Raw genomic sequence first — 22751 nt, forward strand, 5'->3', positions numbered from 1 at the left:
TATAAACCAAAGTTTTTATAAGATCTTGTAATTCAAAATATTACTACCTAGAAAATGGGATTGAGATATAATTATAAAACAAAATACAAAATACTTTAACATGTACAAATAGACTAAGGCTTCAAAATGGTAACGGTACAAAAAGATTCGTAGTCGCCGAAAAACGCATGATTTCCAGCTCCTCGCACGAGATCCCGCATCTTCAACCAACCTACGACCTAGACAAGAACTCCCATGCAACAACTCGATCACAAACAACCCACTTTCCTTCTGAGAACGTGTGAACACCGAGAGGGAGAGACAGCGAACTAACCTTTTTTTCCTCAGACTACAACGTCAGCGAGATAGAAAGAGTCAATCCAACGCCTATGATCGATGCCCTAAGTACACAAAAGGTAAGCCACTTGCGTTTCGTACTAATTCATCGTGTTTTGCCTCCGTGACCAGTGAGATTCGTGTAATGAAAAACTAAGATATCAATGGATTTGCATTTGTAGGTACATAGAAGAGGTTGTGACATAGAAAGTCATGGCAGATGGAAGTTGAACGAACGAGCAATGGAGAAGAAACTAAAAGGTGGTAGGAGGAGAGAGAAAAGTAGACTAAGGGACTCGAGCAATCATGTTAAGGGGAATCGATCCACGGGTCTTGTCGGATCCAGATTCGGAGCATACTAGAACGCTCGAACCAACAACCTGTCTGCAAGCCTCAGCCCAAGCACATTGTAGCAACCTAGATGATTTTGTTCTTATTTAAGGTAATTAAGTTCAATATGACCCGTTTTCTTAGTTTTAAATTAAATTAAGTTATGAATTTGACTTTAATAAGGTCATTGAGGAAATATTTAAATAGGTGAAGACATAAAATGAGAAACAACTCAAAGAATGAAAAGCAAACTAAGTTGAAAAGAGAACGTTGACAAAGGTCACTTACTTGTATGAGTACTGATGCATATACTATGATGATGATTATCATCATGCCTTTCATGATATTTGAGGGTTATCAACACAGTCGACTTGGTACACCAACATAGTCAGTCTAATACGAAAGCAACCTGCGATTACAACTCGTGATCCACGCGCCTCGACCTGAAAGGATTTGCATACGCAACGACTCTCCATTGCGCCATATGACACACCTATAGCGCAACACATCCCTCACCTTAGATGGCTCAAATTGCTGGGCTGGTTCCAGCGAGTCTGCAGCTCTGTTCTTGGTTTATTAGCTCGGGATTCCATTTTTAGCTTAATTTCCACCATATGACTCTTAGAACTTGTTTTTTACCCTAATTAAGGTAATTGAGGTAAGTTTAATGTCATATTTCACAAGTTTTAGTTGGAATTATATCAAAATTGTGAAATACTAACGAAAAGTGACGAACGATCTAATATGAAACGACAACCGGCCATAACTTGGAATGCTTTCAAGGAGTGGAAGCTAACGTAATAAAATTAGGGAGAACACCGGCTAAGGCCAACCAAGTAAGTGGCCCTACCGTTGTTAGGTTATAAATTGAATGTTGTATAGTGACACATGCTTGCGGTTTCACACATGTTATAAACCATATATGTAGACTGTTATGAAATAATACGTAACTACAATGCGATGTGATTGTTATGTTGTATTCGATGGAATGATATGTTGTATGGTATGATATGTTATGATGTGATTTATTGAGTGCTCGGAATATGTTATGTGACTGTTATGATATATGATATGTGAGAATGCTTGCTTAATCCACGACATCTAAATGGTGTAAAAGTTATCTATTTATAATTAAATAAATTGCTAGGATATGGGAAGAGTAATAAATGGAAAGATACCTATGGTAAGAGATATTTGTCTTCTACTAAAATATCAAATATGATATATATGGTTAACTATAGTTTAGTACTAAATATCCTTCACACACACCCCTCCCCCCGCGCAAGCTGAACGTCGAATTTGAACGAATGTGAAACTTGGATCTGAAAAATTTAAACATAGGTCGAGAAACACTTTTCGTGAAGAAGTCGACAACCTGGTTCGGAGGAGGCGTAGAGAAAGACTTTCTTGGCCATTGAAAACTGCAGAGGGATGGTCACTCAGTAGCGATGTTGCCTTGGCTTCAACGAGAATATGTCTAACCCATGAAGAGAGATCGTCGCTCAGCAACGATGTTGTCTTGGCTCCTGTGAGAATATGTCTATCCCAAAGGGGAAACCTAGAGCAAGGGACAAAGACAATGTTGAAGTCGGAAGAGTCGCCACAATGGGCGAAGAAGCCAATTTTGGCGAGAAGGGTGGCGGAAACTTGGTTGGTGAAGATGCTAGTGCGGCGCCCAAAGTCCAAAGGTAAATCTCTACAGAAGGTCAAAGGCTTATCGAGATTCCGTATATTTCTGAAGAGAAGGCTGATGAGGATCTTGAGATTGGGGTTTATGTGAGGAGGAAGGGTTGATTCGGAAGAAAATGAGAAAGGCTATGTTGGCTAAGAGGAAATCGATTGTGTTGGAGAAGGTGAGGTTGTATATACAGAGTATGGCGAAGGGTGATTTGGAGGTCAAATGGGTGGAGCCGAAGAGTAATCAATCGGCTCCACATGTGGCAGCCATGGAGACTGCCCCTGCGGCGTCAAAGCCGACAATGGTAGTGGGGAAGAACAATAGAAGATTCAAAAGCCATGAAAGAAAGGATCGGGATTGTTAAACCGAAAGGGATCTGATAACATGAGAATATTTGCCAAAACCACCACATAAATGGTGTGAAAGTTATTTATTTATGATCAAATAAACTACAAGTATACGGAAAGAGTAATAAATGGAAATAACACTAAATAGAAAGATTCCTATGGTAAGAAGACAAGCATCTTATATGCATGATATGATATCATAAAATATAAAACTATAATTTAGTACTAAATATCCTCAACAATATGATGTATATGATATTTGTCTTATAATAAAATATCAAATATGATATATATGGCAAACTATAATTTAGTACTAAATATCCTCAACAATATGTTATATGCACGATATGGAATATTATGTCTGAAAGCATGAAAATGTTATGATATGACTTATATGTTGCCTGCATGATATGATTGACATGTAAAACGACAACTAACATGAAATATAACTCCGGCATATGTATGAAAGTTATGATAAATGATACGATACATATTATGAGAAATATTATGAAAAATATGCTAGCACGGTTGTACTAAGGATAAATAAAAGGGAAAGATATAGGGACCTCATGTATTATTGTGTGTTCATGCATTGAGGGACACCCCTATTCCTTCACAATATTACAAACGCGTACGCTATAGGCAGGAAAACAATCATTATGTTTGACATAGTGTTGTCGTGTCGTGACGGTCGCTACTCCTAACGGGTGTCCAGCATCAACAGCTCCCAGAGTATGCTCGTCCGACCAGAAAGGGGCCCAAGAGGTGTGCGAACCGACTGGTGGGTTCATAATCACACGTGTAGGCCATGTGTAGGAAATTAATTACACATCCAAGTTGCTCGTTAGGATAGTTTCCATAAGAAAACAAACTGTTATGATTGGTCTCATGCATGCATTTTTATGTCGTTGCATCATAATCTCGATATGGGGTCGATTACTAAGTATTTCTTAAAATACTTAAGCCACGTGTACTCTATTTTTCAAGTAATGGCAAGACGCACCTGTAAGGCGGATGTGGTATCGCAATCCTGAGACCGTAGCACATGCTTAAGATAGATTCGTATTTGAATTTTAGTAGACTATTGGTTAGTATAGGTTAATTGCATTTTCATTTAGTAGTTGTAGGTTAGTACCAGGCATTTCATTTTTATATGGTTTCTTCATTTTACTTCTATTGGTATTAGTTTTATTCAAAAGTAATAAATGAAGCATGCAATTTTAAGGTTGATTTTATTATAAAGTATCAATAGAGTTTATTCTGCCTTAAATGTTTATAAGCATTTAAGCGACTTTAGGTTAACTAGAAAATTTAGGGTCGTTATGTAAAATCAATCAATACAAATATATAGACATATATACGATATAATTTTATTTGCCCAATACAATATACTATGTTTAAAAATGGTTCGATAATTACCTAAATATTTGTATTAAATAGTGTCAAGAACATAGCTATATAGTACTAAATAGGGTTAATTACAGTACCTTGAAGTGTGTTCCATGCCTATCATTGTCCCTTTCTGTTTTATAGCTTGAGTTGAGAGGTCCTACAATGGATGCATATCCTTTGTTGAAATATCATGCTTCAAGTCAGCTTCTTGTATTTAAAATATTCACTTTTACATCTACGTCACACGTACCTATACAAGCATTAGATACAATGACTAGCTAGAATAGATCTATTATCATTTTTATATAAAAATAAAATTTTAAAGTTGATGAGTTTATGCATTTTATGTTTATTTTTATTTTTATTTTTATTTTTTTTTTTTGTAATTTTTTTAAAAATATATATGAACTAAAATAAATGTCTAAATTGTCTAATGAGTCTCTAAACTTTTAGATTTATATTTATTTTAATCTTAAACTTTAAAAATTATTTTAAGTTTTTCAAACTTAAAATTCAATTTTATGTCTCATAAATCATTGACACATTTGAAGTTTATTTAAAATTCTCGAACTTACCCGACAATAAATTGAATGTTCAAAGTTCTATTAGACATAAAATTTAATTTTATATCTAACCGATCAGTTAACTTTTAAATATTTGAATATGTCTAAGACCATGTTAGATTTCAAATTGAATTTCCAAAACTATTACACATTTTAAAAGTTTTCTCAACACAATAAGTTAAAGGTTCAAATACAATACTTTTTAAATGTCAAAGATATCTTAAACATAAGCGTGAAAGTTTAGGAACTCTACTTTTAATTTAACCAGAAAAATAGATTTAAGTAATTTTGCTCTAAAATATATGCGTTTATGTGTCTATTTAGGATCGGTAACAATGATTCTATAAGCATCTAACAAATGTGTCCAATTGTTTGTCTTTTATGCTAACAAAATTATCAAATTCGTACTTTTAGCTAACAAAATTATCAAATACGTACTTAATATGTTAGTCAAATGAATGCGTCTTGTGTTTCTTAACATAAAAGAATTAAATAAAGGCAAATTAATAATAAGAGATATGATCTTGGGACCTATTGCAATGAAATTTGGAGCCACCTTCACAACTTCTCTTCCATCTTGTTGAGATAGGTTCATATTCTTCATCACTAAAACTCTTTAATTCGGGAAAAACACCTGTATTGATCCCAATTACCATACAAGAGGAACCCAAATTACACAAAAGTTGTAGAATGTCCAAGAATTTATAAGAGAAAAATAAGACTAACATGTGTCAAAGTTGCCAATATTGTAGACTCACCGAATCTTGAAAGGTTCTAAAGTGAGTTCGAAAGGAGTTCCACCGTCATTCTCTAACTCCACTAAAGTTCCATGGTCTAAGTTATGTGTAGTTTTAGTCTTTTGTTTTTATATATTGATGTCACATCACATCATGATGCTCTAAAAAAAGAAAATGAGAAAAACACCATATTGTTAAATTAGAATAACGAGGTGGGCGTGATAATTATTTGACTTTTGAAAACTAAGCCCGTGAATACTACTTTTAACCTACAAACTTTTGAAAACTAAAAAAAAAAAAATTTGTTTTTTGAAATTTTTCTATGAAAATTCAATATACTAGTAACTAACTAGTATGATTTTACTCAGAAATGAAATCTTATCTAACAAAATGATGGCCATAGTCTAGAAAGGGATGAATTATTTTACTAGCTAGTAACTTTACGATCAAGAACAGTAAAGCCATTGATATTTCTATTCTAGGATTAAAATATTACTTCCAACAAATCTACTCTATCATCATTTGAAACTAAAAGCTTCACCTTTCTAACACGCTCTAAATAGACTGTAGTGGTTTTGTGTTGCAAGTTGAAGATCAACAGAATAAGGATTCGACTCACTGAATGTGATCCCAAGTAAGTGATCATATTAAAAGACCTTTAGAAGTGCTCATTGACTAACCTTCTTGCAAAAGAGCAAAAAGAGAAAAAAGAAAGAATGGCATAGGTCTTTTTCGGTAAGAATAATTGCTCATTAGAGGTATATTCTTTTCACAACAACATAATAGAATTAAAAAGTATAGCACTTAAGGTTCTAAGTCCAAGAAATCATCTCCTCAAGTTGTTATTTCTACTTCATTTATTTGTTTTGGTATATTTCGACCGTGGATCAAAACCAACGATTGTATCGATCCAAGGCAAATGATCCACTTTTTTTTAGTGTAAGAACAACGATCAATGTCTATTGACCAATGTATATTACATCCTGAGTTTGCAGAGCAATATTATTAGACTTGACCAAATGACCGAAGAAGGAAGTAGAATGAAGTTAGTTGGCTCGTTTATCAAGATATTCGATAGAAACGGAGCCCTGTCGATGAATGTAAAATTGTCACAAAACCGCCAGTATAAAATAATAATAAAAGACCTTCAACATCTTCCCGACCTTAGCACCGGAAGCAAGAAAGAGAAGAAGAGATTAGTGAGTCAGGAGAAGAAGGAACCAAAAAACAAAGCTATGAAAAACCAACAAACATAGCTAAGAATAAATCGAAGGCCACTTCAATTAAGAAAGAGCAACCTACAAGTCATTGTGCTTCATCGAACTTACCGTCTCAACCAAAAAGGCCTAGAGGCAAACCTAAAAAGAAACAAAATTCCAACAATAACAAGGTTGAAAGAAGACATGATGAAATTCCTATTCAGAAGAGAGAAGCTAAAAAAATTACACGTTGTAGAATTAAATTTTTTTAATGAAGAAGACAAAGTTGATAAGCAACCAAGCAACATTAAAATTACATAGCAACAACAACCATATTCTAACCAAAGCCCTAGCAAAGATTAAACTTTGCAAATATGCCATGCTCTAAGCAAAGAATTGGGAGTAAACTCAAGTTTACCTAGGAGAATATGAGTCAATAAATTTGATTTAGTAAAAATAGTTATTAATGTGAGTATGTTTATGAAAAGGATTAGTGTTTTATTGAGAATTGTTTGTAGGAACAATTTTTGCACGCTCCATTTTTTTTTTTTTTTTGAAGTATATTTTGATAATGGGTCAAAACTAATACCCTCCTCTACATTTTACTTGAAGTCGTTTAAGGTAGGAAATTATAAAGATTTCTGAATGTACGCACAAATCGATCCATAATAGAAAAATCTGACGAATCGATCCACTGAAAATAAAATTTCAATTATTGAGCTAAAACAAGTTAAACTCAATCCAACTCATGTGTTTCTTTCACTCCCTCGTTAATGTCACAAAAATTGGACTGCTAACACGATGCTTCCCATCATACCACACAAGTTTTCCAAAAACATACCCATCAGTTTGATTATTTGGCACCCTCCTCAACACAACTTTGAAATCCTTCTCTTCACCAGTTTTGGTGAACTTCAAAGTATTTGGGTCTACCGAAACTGAAACTCCTGGCGGTGCCTCAACTTGGGCAACATACGTACCTGGACTTCCCACATTTTTTACTCTTCTTTTGACCTCTACTTCCTTTGATTTCAGATTATTCATCGAGATTGATGGGTAGTTCAAATCTGTTACTTTGACTGACTTTGAACAAACGAATGAAGTATCATTAGAGAATAGTTTCATTTGTGTTTTATTGTAGCCATGAGCACATAAGAAGTTCAAGTAGTCTTGGGTGGAGAGGTCGTAAACAAGCCCAGGATTTGCTGCTTTGTTTGGTTGGACATGGCCGGCACCATAGGCTAAGGGGTTTACTTTCTCCTTTTCTGGGTTTAGTATTGGATTCAAGTCATTGGCTTTGGTTTCAGCTGTAAAACAAAACCATTAGCTTATGAGATTTAAGTCAAAATGAAAATCTCATAAATAATATATCTTAAATAGACCTGTGGTCATGATTGCAGATCTGATAGCGGCAGGACTCCATTTTGGATAAAGGGTTTTGAGAAGGCCAACGACACCAGAAATATGGGGGCATGACATAGAAGTGCCTGATAATACAGTATATAGAATCCGACGTTTATCAAAGGGTGAACCAGTTGGTGATGCTTCGTCAGAGAAAGCCGCTAGTATATTCACACCTGGTGCTGTTATATCAGGCTGGAAATTAAAAAGAAAAATGGAATACTTCAAATTTTGCGATGGTTGGCCGTCGACACATTGAACTTTATACTATAAAATTACTCAACACATATATCTCACCAACCTTGAGTATTGAGGGCTCAATTGGGTTAGGACCTCTTGACGAGAATGAAGCCATAATTGGGGCTGGTTTGACTCCCAACTCAGTCTTCACGCGAGTTATGTAAGCCATTGGGCTTCTGATTCAACCACAAAACTCGACTATAAGTTACAACTTTAAAGTATAATAAATTTTTAACTTAAAAAGTATGTTTAATAGATTCCTAATTCCTAAGTTCTTAGTATATGTTTATTAGATCATAAAGTTTAAAAGAGTTCGAGAATAAACGTGGAAGTTTATGGAATAAGATGGAGTAATTACTTTGTAGACTGGATGTATTGGTCGATTGATTTCCTATCGGTGTAGCTTATATGTGCAGCAGGAAGTAAGTGTGCAGCAGGCAAAAGTTCATCCCCAATATCCTCGTAATTAACAAGAATTATCCCAATAGCACCTGCTTGAGCAGCCACATAACTTTTGGCCATAGGGTCGCCCACATTAACGCAAACTACAATTTTTCCTTGTACCTTTTTAGGATCAAGAGCTCCTTTCTCACATGTTTGACTACAAGATCACAATAAATTTTTGTTAATATTATATGGCTAATAAATAGAAACATGTCGATTAAATTATATAAAATAATCTTAAATTTTAAAATAGATTTAAATAATGTTCTTACCTCTTTAAAAATTTTATTTTAACCATCCTCAAAAATTGTTAACGTAAGAATAGAAGAATATAACATAACATCATTTTTAACTTAAAAAAAACATGATTAATTTTTATGATTTATTTCAACTAATTATAAGTGTTAATGTTAAAAATTAGGGGATGATTAAAATGTATTTGAAATTTAATTTAAAGATTTTATATAATTTAAATAAAAACATACTCACGCGTCGTAAGTAGAGACATTGTTGAGTTTTGCATCTAAAGAATGGATCAACGGATAGAACTTCTTAGCTGGCAATATTTGATTAGAAAGACTTTCACCCTGATATTGACCATGAAAAATTATTTAAGACAACATAAACGTAGTACATAGAAATAAACTCAATCGACAAATATAGAGATATGTATACGAAAAAAATTATATGCCCAATACAATTAACTATATTTAAAAATGGTTCGATTCTTACCTAAATATTTGTATAAATAGGATCGAGAACATGACTATATAGTACTAACAAGTGTCGGATAGAGTACCTTCAAGCGCGTCTTGTTTCCCAACACCACGTAAGTGGTAAAATGCCTGTCAATTGTGCTAGCTCCCACAGTTATCATCCATGGTGCGACATTTGTGACTATGCTTTCAGTTGGTCCTGAATTTCCAGCAGAACAAACAACAGTGATGCCATTCTTCACAGCATGGAAAGACATTATAGCCATTAGATCGTTAGAAAATTCAGTAGCATCTCCACCGAGTGAAACCGATAGAACATCAACTCCGTCACTAATGGCAGCTTCAAAGCCAGCTACAATATCGGCGATAAAACACGCACCATACAACGTTTGAGGCCAACATACTCTATAGGCGGCAACAAGGGCTTTAGGGGAACCCCCTTTTGCAGTACCATAACCATTTCCAAAAATGCTTACTCCTTCAACGAAATTGCCTCCAGCTGTGGATAAGGTGTGTGTTCCATGCCCATCATGGTCCCTTGCTGTTTCATAGCTTGAGTTGAGAGGTTTAGGTTCCACAACGGATATATATCCTTTGTTGAAATATCGTGCTCCAATCAGCTTCCTGCATTTAAAATCTTCAATTTTACATCTATGTTACAAGTATCAATACAAGCATTTGATACAATGAATAGCTAGAACGCAAAAAGGACAAGGACAGATCTATTATCATTTTTATATAAGAAAATTTAGAAGTCGATGAGTTTATGCATTTGTATGCTTGGAAATAAGAGATTTGATGGTGGGACCTGTTGCAACGAAAGTTGGAGCCACCTTCACAACTTCCCTTCCATCTTTTTGGGATAGGTCCATATCCTTCATCACTAAAACTCTTTGATTCTGGCCAAACGCCTGTATTGATTCCAATTACAATAAGAAGAGGTACCCAAATTATTACAAAAGTTGCCAAATGTCCAAGAACTTATGAGAGGGAAAGAAGTCCAACCTGTATCAATGTTGCCAATGATTGTAGATTCACCAAAACTTGAAAGGTTCCAAAGTGAGTTTGAAGGAACTCCACCATCATTCTCAACTCCAAGAAAGTTCCATGATCGTGTTGTGTGCAGTTTTAGTCCTTTGTTTTCATATACTGATATCACATCAGGATGCTCTAAAAAAAAAAAAAAGGAGAAAACACTATATTATTAAACTAGGCTGGCTTTATAACAATTTGACTTCTCAAAATTAAGCTTGGGATTATTGCTTACTTTCCACTGACAAAGTTTTGGAAACTAAATATTGAGTATGATTTATTAAGAAAGATAATCATTATCAAATAATATGATAGTCATCGTCATAGATATGGATGAATCATTTTACTTGCTACAACTTCTGCAACTTTTTGATCAAGAACAGCGGCAAAGCCATTGATATTTCTATTGTATGAGTAAAAGATTGCTTCTTTAGCTGCTTCATTGCTGTACTTGGAAACAAAAACATAAGAGTGTAAATGAAGAGTGAGAGTTCAACAAATCCGAACTACATTATTTGAAAGTAAAAGCTTCACCTTCCTAACACGGATCCAAGTAGATTATAGTGAGATTGTGTTGTAAGTTGGAGATCAAGAGCAGAAGGATTCAAACCATGTGAATGTGATCCCAAGTAAACAATATAAGACTGCACAACATAAACAAAACATTTCAATGTCTAAATCCGAGTGATATAAACATTAAAAAGCATTTATAAGTGATGATTGAGTAACCTTCTTGGCTGCAATGGTAGATGTTTGTAAGAGAGCAAAAAGAAAGAAGGGGAGAAGTAAAGGAGGAAGATTGAAGGCCTCCATTTCTTTTTCTCTCAAAATAATTGTTTTGTTAAAATGTTATGTTATACTCTCACTTCCTTAGTGCCTTTTTATAATGTTGATCGATGTTTTATGATTGGGTTTCATTTTTATGTATAGAAAGTGATGAAGAAATCTTCCATTTGAAGATAACAGAGAAGATTATAACTCAAAATGGGAGAAATTCATGGTATTTTAAAGAAATTAGTTTGGTAAGGAAATGAAAATGATTTAATAACACACCCTGCACCAAAAAGGTAGAATCCAAGTAAGAAATATATTAGACTTTAGAAAATTAAGATGATATAGTTGTTATTACCAATCCAATTAATCCTAGGAGGTCGAAGCTCTTCTCGACCTTTTATGGAGTATTCAATTTTCCATACCTTCAATTTGACCCGTGCAAGCAAGATACACCACCGTAATGAGACTCTTAGTCGAGCCTCTTGTGCGGTTAGAAACCATTTATTGTGCGGCTCTAGGCATGTTGACTTGATAAATCGTTAAAGGGTTTTCAAATTGTTTGAAAGAATTTACTTCCCAAAATGATCTTCCCACGTCTATAATTAAATGTTTGATTACTAAGAATACTTGTCACAACATGAATTTAAGGGTTATGAAAGCTAAAATAAATAAGAATATAATAAAATAAAAAAATATGATAAAATTAAAATCAAATGAAGAAAAAGAGCCCTCCATTAAAATACTAAATTACATCTAATTATAAGATTGTACTATTCAAATTTATGATAAATGAGAAAAATGGGATTGAGATGCAAGTACAAAAGAAAATACAAAAAACTCAAACACAAAGATGGACTAACGCTTCGAAACGTTTCCCTCTGTGACTGCATAGCTCTCGGATACTCATCCATTGATTTGCAAGTTGCGAACACATGAAAAAGGAAGAAGAAAGAGGGTGTGTATAAAAATATACCCAATAAGCAACTTATTCATAGGCTCTCATCGCATCCTTGATCTAATAGGAGACCATAAACTTTACTCTCAGCTCTAGGTGAAGAGTTGTTGCTGTTCACAGACTTGAATAACTAGTTTAGCCTACATAGCAGTACTCTGTATCTGTTGTTTAGGTACTAACTTAAAGAACTCTCTCTATTAGGTGGGGACAACATGGTGAGTGCTAGTCTACTCGTCATCCATAGGAGGTTAGATGGCAACTCATGTAGTCGCTCAAGATTAGGGGGAGCGACCCCAATACGTGCAAGCTCATTGACAACCCACATGATCAATGCCTACCCATAGGAAAAATCCATCATGCAAGCTAATCCAAGCGAACTATCCAGTTACAAGACCCTCACCAACCTTACGCCTAGCTCAACAATATCGTACAAAGTGAAATGGGAAGTAGAAGTTCTACAAACATTGTACCGACTACTATGGGCCTAGGTGGCTACATTTGTTTCGAGGTTGTCATGATGGTCGTTTAGGTCTCCCAGGGTAGTTTAGAGGGCTTGACATGGATTCATGTCTCCAGGTTTCTCAATTCTGACTACTAGAGTCTTTTTCAATCGGGAGCACGTCAAGAGAACTAGGGCTACACTCTATGATCGCCTCTCACAGCTCTCTAATGTGCTTGGACTACCAGAGGTGTTTCATCCTAGGTATTGTCTAACCAAACTAACCCTCACACCTTATTCTTATTCTATTTCTGCCATTTACGATAGGGAGAATCACACATCCATCACCTACCGTTATTGTACTATAAACCATGCATATAGTCACATATGCTCTACAGGGTGATAATATCCATCAATTACTCGAAGGGAAGATATACAAATTTTCATCTTCTCGTTTAGCACAATTATGTACCAGTAATAAAAAAAACAGTTTGTTACATCATGTTTAGGTATGCTACTAACAAGATTGGCTATTCTCATGCTTATCCAATCGTCCTAGATTTAGGTCAAATTAAATCTATCTATCTAAGATTTGGTTTTACTAACATGCATGTGTTAACAAGCGATCCCAAGTATTACTTTCTAGAATTCGTGTGGTTACTTAGATGACAAATATTTTCCCGAGCTAGCCTTTTTGCATATTAGGAGCTCCAAAATTTATGAAATTTTTGTGTACGATCTTCGAGTGTGAAAATAATAATAATAAAGTAAAATAAAACAACTTTGTGAATGGAAATTTTTCCATAATTTTGGATTTTAATAATCATGTATTAAAAATAGAAATTTGATTTGTTGCTTATTATGAACTTTCTAAAAGAGTACAAACATAGTTGTAAAAAAATTTGAAGAGGAATTTTGACATAATAAAGGTTTTTTTATCATAATTGGGAAGGATTATGATAAAATTAATATTGTATTGGAAAATTAGTAAGGGAATTATTTTACAAGGAAAAAATATTAAGGGAATGGTATATGTAAGGAGTGAATCCTCAAAAGCAATGTGGGTAATAGGCTTTGCCTTTCCTACTCAAGGAGTGAATCCTCAGGTCAGGAGGATGAATTAGACTGATTTCACTCTTGAACAAGCAAGGTAAGTCAAGCGGCTGGATGAGAATCAGGGAAAGTCAGCTTTCCACAGAATTCTATATGTATCTATGAGATCGAGTATGGAATTCTGTTTACTCACTTTAAATTGAGTGTTTCGATCTGGGTAAAGCTGCTGGGTGGGATTACCTCACTCATGGACCTGTGGGGCTCTGCACTCTTTCTTTCTGTGTGGGACGATGCCGGGGAGAGAAGGGAATGCGTCAAGGCGGCGAACAACAAGACTACAACTCAATTTTGGCTTTTCCCTCCACGAGATGAGCCCAGTGCATTGGACCGATGGATAAGAGAACGGAGCAGGCCTAAAAAGCGCTTGGGCGCTCTACGTACCATGTAGACTCCATCAGATACATATCGATTTCTTTCAGATGGATCAAGAATAGATAGAAATAGGAGATTTCTCCTTATTATTGATGGATCCCCTCTCGAGACATTTCGACTCTTTCGATCTATCAGAACAGATCAGGCTACCTATCAATCGATTTGAAAATAGCACGTTCATTTCCGCCATAATAATAAGCAGGCGAAGTAGCTAGAAGCTAGAGCTTCTAGCCCTTTCATTCTGATTCACGAAAGAATTGGGAAAGCCAACAGAAAGATTCGATTCTGACTTCGTAGAGCTGGTGCTGCTGTTGCCTGCGCATAGGGCCGTCCCCCACTCCCGTCCCGGGGCGCTAAGGGGCTTTGTTTTTGGAACAGACGGCAATGTTTTGCTGACGCCTCGAATCAAGCTTTTGTTGCGACATGCTATGTTTTCTCCCCCATTGCTAGTAGGTTGATGGGTCGCACGCCCGGCACACATGTTTTGGCCTTGTGTATTATTTTTATCCCTAAAGGGTAACAGAAAGTGGGTAGTACTTTTTGCTACCGCGCATGACTTCGAAAGTCATGATGATATTACTGAAGAACATCTTTATCAGAATATTTTTGCTTCGCATTTCGGGAAATTAGCAACGGAGAGAGGCAAATTCAGAAAAAGAGAAAAAAAAGAAGAAGATTGAATGGATTATCCCGAACCTGCCTACGCCGCCGGAACAATTTATGATGGCCGCGTCTAGGTGGGGCATTTTGGAGACTTCATATCTTGGATGTGACTTACAAGATGAAATTAAAAAAATAAATAAAAAGTAAAAGTAAAATGTACAAATAGACTGATGCTTCAAAATATTGCATGATAATCGATGGTTTGTTGTACATCCAGATGACTATAGCTAACTAGCCCGACCATGTAGACCCAAGGGGTGTACGAGCCCACCTGGTGGGCCAACGCTCGCATGTGTGGGTCGTGTGTATAGGGAAGTACTGCACATCCAATTTGTTCAAAATAGATTCACATTTATGATGGTTTTCAACGATAGGTTTCTAATCATGATTGCATGTGTCTGCATTCCTGACTTCTTAAAATACTCAAGTCATGTGCTACTTTTATATTTCAGGTAAAATCAAGGCACACCTGTATGCTTGAAGACGACATCACATCTAAGACCATGGAACTTGCATAGGTATATTCATTTATTTTAGTAGATGGTTAGTATAGGGCAGTGTTATTCTAACATTTTGGTTTGTTTCTTTTTTATTTATTTCGAATATTGCTTTTGTATTGTTTTAAGACCCTTTTCTAAATGTATAAGTCTTTGGCATCGTTTGATGAAATCGTCTTAAATGAAGGTTTTCCGCATAAAGAAGTTAGGTCAAGGGTCATTATCGTTGGTATCAGAGCTCTAGTTTATAGATTTCCCCCCGATGATACCTCATCACTGTCTTAAATGTGATTGATTGCTTATGTACTATTGCTTGGCCATTATTAAATGTAATTCATGAATGAAAATAACATCATTAATTGTATTATTGTTGATTGGTTAGCTTTATTCTAGGTTTATTATAATATAGAATATGGCATGATTTATGTTAGCAAATAGTAGAGTTAAAAAAAAAAGTATATTTTGGTTTTGGAACCATGTCCCCTAGAGGATGTGGAAAATGACGTCGAAGAAGGAGACGACCCCCTATTAGAGAAAGGGGTAGAGGTAGAGAGAGCCTATCTCCGTAACTTGAATAGACACAGCTGGAATAGACCCCACGAAAAATCTGATATGGCAATTATTCTAGACCGTGATGTAAACAATGGTGGTCACCTAACAAGCCAACAACTCGCAAATCTATGCGAGAGGAAAGATATTTACTAGATTTCAAGCGGTATGACCTGCGTACCTTTGGCGGAACTGCGGGGTACCCAACAGAAGCACAGTTATAACTATCGTCAATCAAGACCATTTTCTTATTAATGAACTGTTTGGATGATCAAAATGTGTCATGTGCGTTGTTTATGCTAAAGGACGTAGAATTATGGTGGATGGATAACATAGAAATTCTCAATCCAGACGGAAGTATAATACCATGGTCTCGGTTTAAAGAGGTGTTCTCAAAACAATATTATTTGAAGACAGCTTGGCTCCAAAGACAACGGGAGTTCACCCACCTGACACAAAATGGACGTTTTGTCGATGCTTATGCAAGAGAATTCATGAGGTTGAAATGTTTTGCGCCATCACAGGTGGATACAGAATTGAAAATGGGTGAAAAGTTCGTCATAGTCTTGGATGTAGAAATTCGCTGAATCATTCCAACCGCACTTGCTTGAGCTGTCACATAACTTTTGTCCACATTTGCACTGCACCCTCTAAGACCAACCACAATTTTCCCAAGTGACCCTTCAATATATAGCATGCTTAATAAGTGTTCAATATGTGTCTAGAATTTATATAAACATCGTTAGATACATAATTATCTAGCGTTAACAAGTGTTAATACATGTCCAACAAATGTCAGACATAAACATGTTAGTTAAATTAAGGTGTTTGTGTTTCTTAAAAGAGAACCTTAATGTGTCTCTTGTCTCCGAGCACCATGTAAGTGGTAAAAAGTCTGTCAGTTGTGCTAGCTCCCACGGTTATCATCCATGGTGCAACATTTTCAACAATGCCTAAAGATGGGAGATGGTCCTGAGTTTCCAACATAACAAACAACAGTGATTCGTTCTTCATTGCATGGAAGGATGCTATAGCTATTGGATCATCATAAAATTCTAGAGGACCTCCATCGGCAGAACGTCAACTCCATCACTAATGGCAGCATCAAAGCCAGCCAGAATGTTGAACTCAAAGCACCCATCAATTGCCACGGGAAGCCAACATACTTTATAGGCAGCAACAAACACTTTAGGGGGATATCATTCACATATCATAATATATACATATTATATCATAATCATATCAATTCATAAACAATTCACACATATTGAATATATATGACCCGTGCAGAACCACGAGGCACGTGTCAATCATCAAATATAATCACACCGATAGTAAGGCCACTTACTTAGTTGGTCTTAACCGGCGTTCTCCCTAAACTTGAGTAAGTTGCTCCTTGTGTTGTCGGGAGTTCCAAAACAAAAACTAGCATGAAATACAACCTCGACATATGGTATGTCTTTGCATTATAACCCAGATAACTAGTCATTACTAGTATTTCTTAAAAAAAACTCCAATCATGTGCTACTCTATTTTTCAAATAAAGGCAAGACAGCTCATCGGTTAGGATAAATTCATATTTAATTTTTAGCCGAGCATTTCATTTTGTATTATTTTTGTTTGATGCTATTTGTATTTGTATTAGTTTTATTCAAAAAGTAACAAATGAAGCGAGCAAGATTAAAGTTTATTTTATTATAAGGTTTTCATAGAGTTAATTCTCCATTAAATATTCATAAAATCAGTTTTACCAGAAAACCAATTGAAGTTTCCCCCACAAACCTCAACACTGTTGGATGATGAAAGTCCCACATCGGTTAATTTAGGGAATGGTCATGAGTTTATAATCTAAGAATACACTCTCCATTGGTGTGAGGCCTTTTAGGAAGCCCAAAGCAAAGCCATGAGAGCTTATGTGGACAATATCATACCATTGTGGAGAGTCGTGTTCGTCTAACATGGTATCAGAGCCATGCCCTAAACTTAGCCGTGTCAATAGATTGACAAATCCTTAAATGTCGAACAAAGGACTCCAAAAGGAGTCAAGCCTCCTCGAAGGTACGAAGGCAGTCAAAAATGACTAAGACTCCAAAGGAGTCGAGCCTCGATTAAGGGGAGGCGCCATGAGAGCTTATGCTCAAAGTGGACAATATCATACCATTGTGGAGAGTCGTGTTCGTCTAACAAACACCACTCCCAAACATATGAATCTACTCACCTTCCATTGAATCCTCCACAGCCGCCGATTTCTGAGCCAGATCGGAGAGGTAGGATCACTCGGAGCCGCCGCGGGAGATGGCAGTGCCCCGGTGACGCCGTCACCGGAAAGATCCAACGTGCGTCGTCGGAGAGCAGAGGCAGGTCGATTTAGCGCTCGGCGACCTCGTCATCTGCGCGTTCTTCTTCTGATCGTCTAGTTCCAACTCCGGCTGCGCGGATTTCGAGGTCGGTGAATTGCAATTCGTCGTTACCTGTTTTGGCTCCGCGCTGATCGGTTCCATTTGTGAGCGAAATCTGAATTAGGGCTTTTCCTTTTTTGTTTATTGTATTTTGTTGTACGGATTCGCGTCTGCCGGAGGAAACTCCAATGGCGGATTTCTCCGGCCTGATCCGTTCTGGATCTGTGGGGAATTTGAATGGAAGAGTTTGGATTAGGGGTTTCGATTGAAATTGGGGGTTTCCTCCATGCCTTCAAACAATCACTTCTATTTTTAATCTACCGTTTATAACGGGCATGGATTACTTGAATTTATTATCATAAGCAAAATATATACATATATATATATATATATACCGTGTATTGGCATGGATTAGTTGAATTTATTATTAATTTTAGAATATAAGAAATATATGTATATAGATTAATTAACTATTATAAGTTATAATAAGCTAATTAATCGCAATAAAATTTTAAAAAGAATTAAAAAATAATTGTTTGGAGTTATAAATTTATTTGAGTTTTATTGAAGTTAGAAAAAAAAATTATATAAATTAGAATGATTTATAATTACGCCCAAAATTAGAATGAGTTGAAACGATCTATTTAAATTTATTATTAAATATATTTATATATATTTATTTTTTTTTATTTAATTTTATGATTATTTATTTTTAGACCATTATTTTCATCCATTTTTAACTATTTAAAATAAATGTTTGAAAATGAGTAAATAAATGCTTTTATTAAAAATGAAAAAATTAAATTCAAAAAATTTATGATTAGATTTATTAAATATAATGAATCCAACTGTAAAAGTATCAAATTTTATATTTACAAAATATTTTATAAAATAAAATTATCCATTATAATTTATAATTTTCTTTTGGGATTAAAGAACCCAACTAATTGGTTAGAGGCTTGTTTGGCTGCGGACTTTCCATGGCTGGGATTCGGATTATCTTGCTCCAATCCTAGATCAGGTTTTCCCAAACCCCGTTTTCTCGAATTTTTCATTACAGCCAGCCACGTAATTCGATAATATTCTAATTAAAGAAAAAGTAATAATCGTAATAAATTTCAAACTGATAGAAGGTTCCAGAAACCCTAGTAGAAACCCCTCTTCTATATAACCCTGCGGTTCCTGCGTAGATCTAGAATTGCTCTCTCGAAGCTTCCTCCGTTTCCATTTCCTCCATTGCTGGTCTTCGATTAACTTTGTTCGTCGTCTTCAACAATGGCGGATGCTGAGACGTTCGCTTTTCAGGCCGAGATTAATCAGCTTCTCAGTCTGATTATCAACACCTTTTACAGCAATAAGGAGATCTTCCTCCGGGAACTTATTAGCAACTCCTCTGATGTACGTTTCCTTTTCTTTTCTTTCACTTTTTCTTTGATCTTCTTCGTATCTGCTGTTCTAGGAGTTAAATCGTTTTCTTTTTGTTTTTCTTCTGTCGTATGTGCATTTCTTCTTGAATTTGAAGTTTGATTTAACCACGTTTTCTTTTACATTTATTTGATCCAAACTTGGTAGGTTTTGTTCAGATTTGTGGTTTCTGACGATGTTTTTCTAGACATACTCTGTGAATTATAGTGATGTAATTTTATTTGGTTTATCGATCTAAAATTGGTCGATTGTTAGCTTTTGGGATTTTACTTGCACCATGATTTACAATTTGAACGAGTTTTCTTAGTATCAGGTCAATTGACTTGTATAATCTTGTTCGGTAGTCGTGTGAATTTACTTTTTCGTGGAATCATGAAACATTATGTACTTTCTTGGATTATGAAGCTAGAAATTTCACTAGACGAAGTTTTGAAATTAATAATTTGTAACTTCATTTCAGGCTCTAGATAAAATCCGGTTCGAGAGCTTGACCGACAAGAGCAAGCTAGATGCCCAGCCTGAACTCTTTATCCACATCATTCCTGATAAGGCAAACAATACATTGTCGATTATTGACAGTGGTATTGGCATGACCAAGGCTGGTGAGTGATTGCCACAGCTAATGTGTAATCTTCTTTTAGCCTATATGATACTCGTATCTCATTTCTCTATCATGTTGATGCAGATTTGGTGAACAATCTTGGAACCATTGCGAGATCAGGGACCAAGGAATTCATGGAAGCCATTGCAGCTGGTGCTGATGTGAGCATGATTGGGCAGTTTGGAGTTGGATTCTACTCAGCATACCTTGTAGCTGAAAAGGTCATTGTTACCACAAAGCACAATGATGATGAGCAGTACGTATGGGAGTCCCAAGCTGGAGGTTCATTCACTGTCACCAGGGATACCTCTGGTGAGAATCTGGGCCGAGGTACAAAGATTACCCTATATCTCAAGGAAGATCAACTTGAATATCTTGAGGAGCGTCGTCTCAAGGACTTGATTAAGAAGCACTCTGAGTTCATTAGCTACCCAATTTCTCTCTGGGTTGAGAAGACCACTGAGAAGGAAATCTCTGATGATGAGGATGAAGAGGAGAAGAAGGACGAGGAAGGCAAGGTTGAGGAAGTTGATGAAGAGAAGGAGAAGGAAGAAAAGAAGAAGAAAAAGATTAAGGAGGTTTCTCATGAGTGGTCTTTGGTGAACAAACAGAAGCCCATCTGGATGAGGAAGCCAGAGGAGATTACCAAGGAAGAATATGCTGCTTTCTACAAGAGCCTTACCAATGACTGGGAAGAGCACCTCGCTGTAAAACACTTCTCGGTGGAAGGTCAATTGGAATTCAAGGCTGTTCTCTTTGTCCCCAAGAGGGCTCCTTTTGATCTCTTTGACACAAAGAAGAAGCCTAACAACATTAAGTTGTATGTTAGACGTGTGTTTATCATGGACAACTGTGAGGAGTTGATTCCTGAGTACCTTGGTTTCGTGAAGGGCATAGTCGATTCTGAGGATCTTCCCCTCAACATTTCCAGAGAAATGCTGCAACAGAACAAAATCTTGAAGGTCATCCGCAAAAACTTGGTCAAGAAGTGCCTTGAGCTCTTCTTTGAGATAGCTGAGAACAAGGAAGACTACAACAAGTTCTACGAGGCCTTCTCCAAGAACTTGAAGCTTGGTATCCACGAGGATTCGCAGAATAGGCCTAAGCTTGCTGAGCTTCTCCGTTTCCACTCCACGAAAAGTGGCGATGAGTTGACCAGCCTGAAGGACTATGTGACCAGAATGAAGGAAGGTCAGAACGACATCTTTTACATCACTGGTGAAAGCAAGAAAGCTGTAGAGAACTCTCCTTTCCTTGAAAAGCTCAAGAAGAAGGGTTACGAAGTTCTGTTCATGGTCGACTCAATCGATGAGTACGCAGTTGGTCAACTGAAGGAATTTGAAGGGAAGAAGCTCGTATCAGCAACCAAGGAAGGTCTGAAACTCGAGGAGAGCGAAGATGAGAAGAAAAAGAAGGAAAGCTTGAAGGAAAAATTTGAGGGTCTTTGCAAGGTGATCAAGGACGTGTTGGGTGACAAGGTGGAGAAGGTCGTGGTATCTGACCGGGTTGTTGATTCGCCGTGCTGTTTGGTAACTGGTGAATACGGTTGGACAGCGAACATGGAAAGAATCATGAAAGCTCAGGCGTTGAAGGACAACAGCATGGCTGGGTACATGTCTAGCAAGAAGACGATGGAAATCAACCCGGAGAACCCGATCATAGAAGAGCTGAGGAAGAGGTCTGATGAGGACAAGAATGACAAGTCCGTGAAGGACCTTGTTCTACTCCTGTTTGAGACTTCCCTGCTCACTTCTGGTTTCAGCCTGGACGACCCGAACACGTTCGGGAACAGGATCCACAGAATGTTGAAGCTGGGATTAAGCATCGACGAGGAAGAGGGTGAGGTGGATTCCGAGATGCCTCCTCTAGAAGATGCTGAGGCTGATGCTGAGGAGGGTAGCAAGATGGAGGAAGTTGATTAATTTGAACTTGAAACAAACTAGTAGTAAGCATCTTCTTTAAAGCTTGTTCTCACTTTACTGCGTTCTTAGGTGACTGTCTTTTTTCTTGTCTTTGTTATTTCTGATTGCTTTTAACTTCGTTTCCCCCAAGTTTTGTGGTAATTCTAATGGATATCATAGTGTTCTTGTTCTCGAAAGATGTTTTACTGATTCAGACTCTTCCGTTTGAGAATTCCTTGATAGATATGAGAGTTGAAGAAAGCACTTTCCAAGTAGTATAGATATAAAAATATAGATATGTATGCACACAAGCACGGCATGCATTGTGTTTCTGCTGTCGTTTATGAAATGTGGATGCACTTAGAGATAAAAATCGATTATCCCGTGAAGTGGAAAGCTAAATGTGAGAAATTGAACTGTTCGTATTAGTTAGGTTTAATTATATGCCGTACTATCTCTTCCGTGTGATAACAAGACCTTTTTTGTTTTGTTACAACTAATATTGTAGTGGCTCGTTTCTTCGGATCATGGACTGTCGTACGTTTCTTTGTGTCATGGACCGTAGCGCAGTAACAATGACTCGTTTCGAATTGAGTCATGGACCATACAGTAACCTTAGATTACAAATAAAATAAAAATTCGGATTTAACCATTTCCAAGCTCCCATTG

The 22751-nt window shown here is 36.4% G+C and overlaps 2 protein-coding genes across 2 annotated transcripts; one reads left to right on the top strand and one right to left on the bottom strand.

The window, feature by feature from the left end:
- Positions 1-7288: 7288 nt before the first annotated feature.
- Positions 7289-11218, bottom strand: LOC111500238 (subtilisin-like protease SBT5.3). The gene is made up of 11 exons (XM_023151939.1): positions 11124-11218; positions 10929-11038; positions 10742-10839; positions 10368-10532; positions 10171-10273; positions 9446-9986; positions 9136-9233; positions 8561-8803; positions 8264-8378; positions 7944-8157; positions 7289-7868 (listed from the first exon to the last, which is right to left on the bottom strand). Exons 1-11 carry the CDS (start codon positions 11205-11207, stop codon positions 7321-7323), a joined length of 2319 nt encoding a protein of 772 aa, XP_023007707.1. The 5' UTR covers positions 11208-11218; the 3' UTR covers positions 7289-7320.
- A 7963-nt stretch (positions 11219-19181) lies between these two features.
- LOC111500255 (heat shock cognate protein 80-like) lies at positions 19182-22346 on the top strand. Its single transcript, XM_023151961.1, has 3 exons — positions 19182-19553; positions 20041-20182; positions 20266-22346. The coding sequence occupies exons 1-3, from the start codon at positions 19431-19433 to the stop codon at positions 22101-22103; spliced, it is 2103 nt and encodes a 700-aa protein (XP_023007729.1). The 5' UTR covers positions 19182-19430; the 3' UTR covers positions 22104-22346.
- The last annotated feature ends 405 nt before the right edge of the window (positions 22347-22751 follow it).

This window comes from Cucurbita maxima, unplaced genomic scaffold (assembly GCF_002738345.1).
Source record: "Cucurbita maxima cultivar Rimu unplaced genomic scaffold, Cmax_1.0 Cma_Scf00028, whole genome shotgun sequence".
NCBI classification, from domain to species: domain Eukaryota; kingdom Viridiplantae; phylum Streptophyta; class Magnoliopsida; order Cucurbitales; family Cucurbitaceae; genus Cucurbita; species Cucurbita maxima.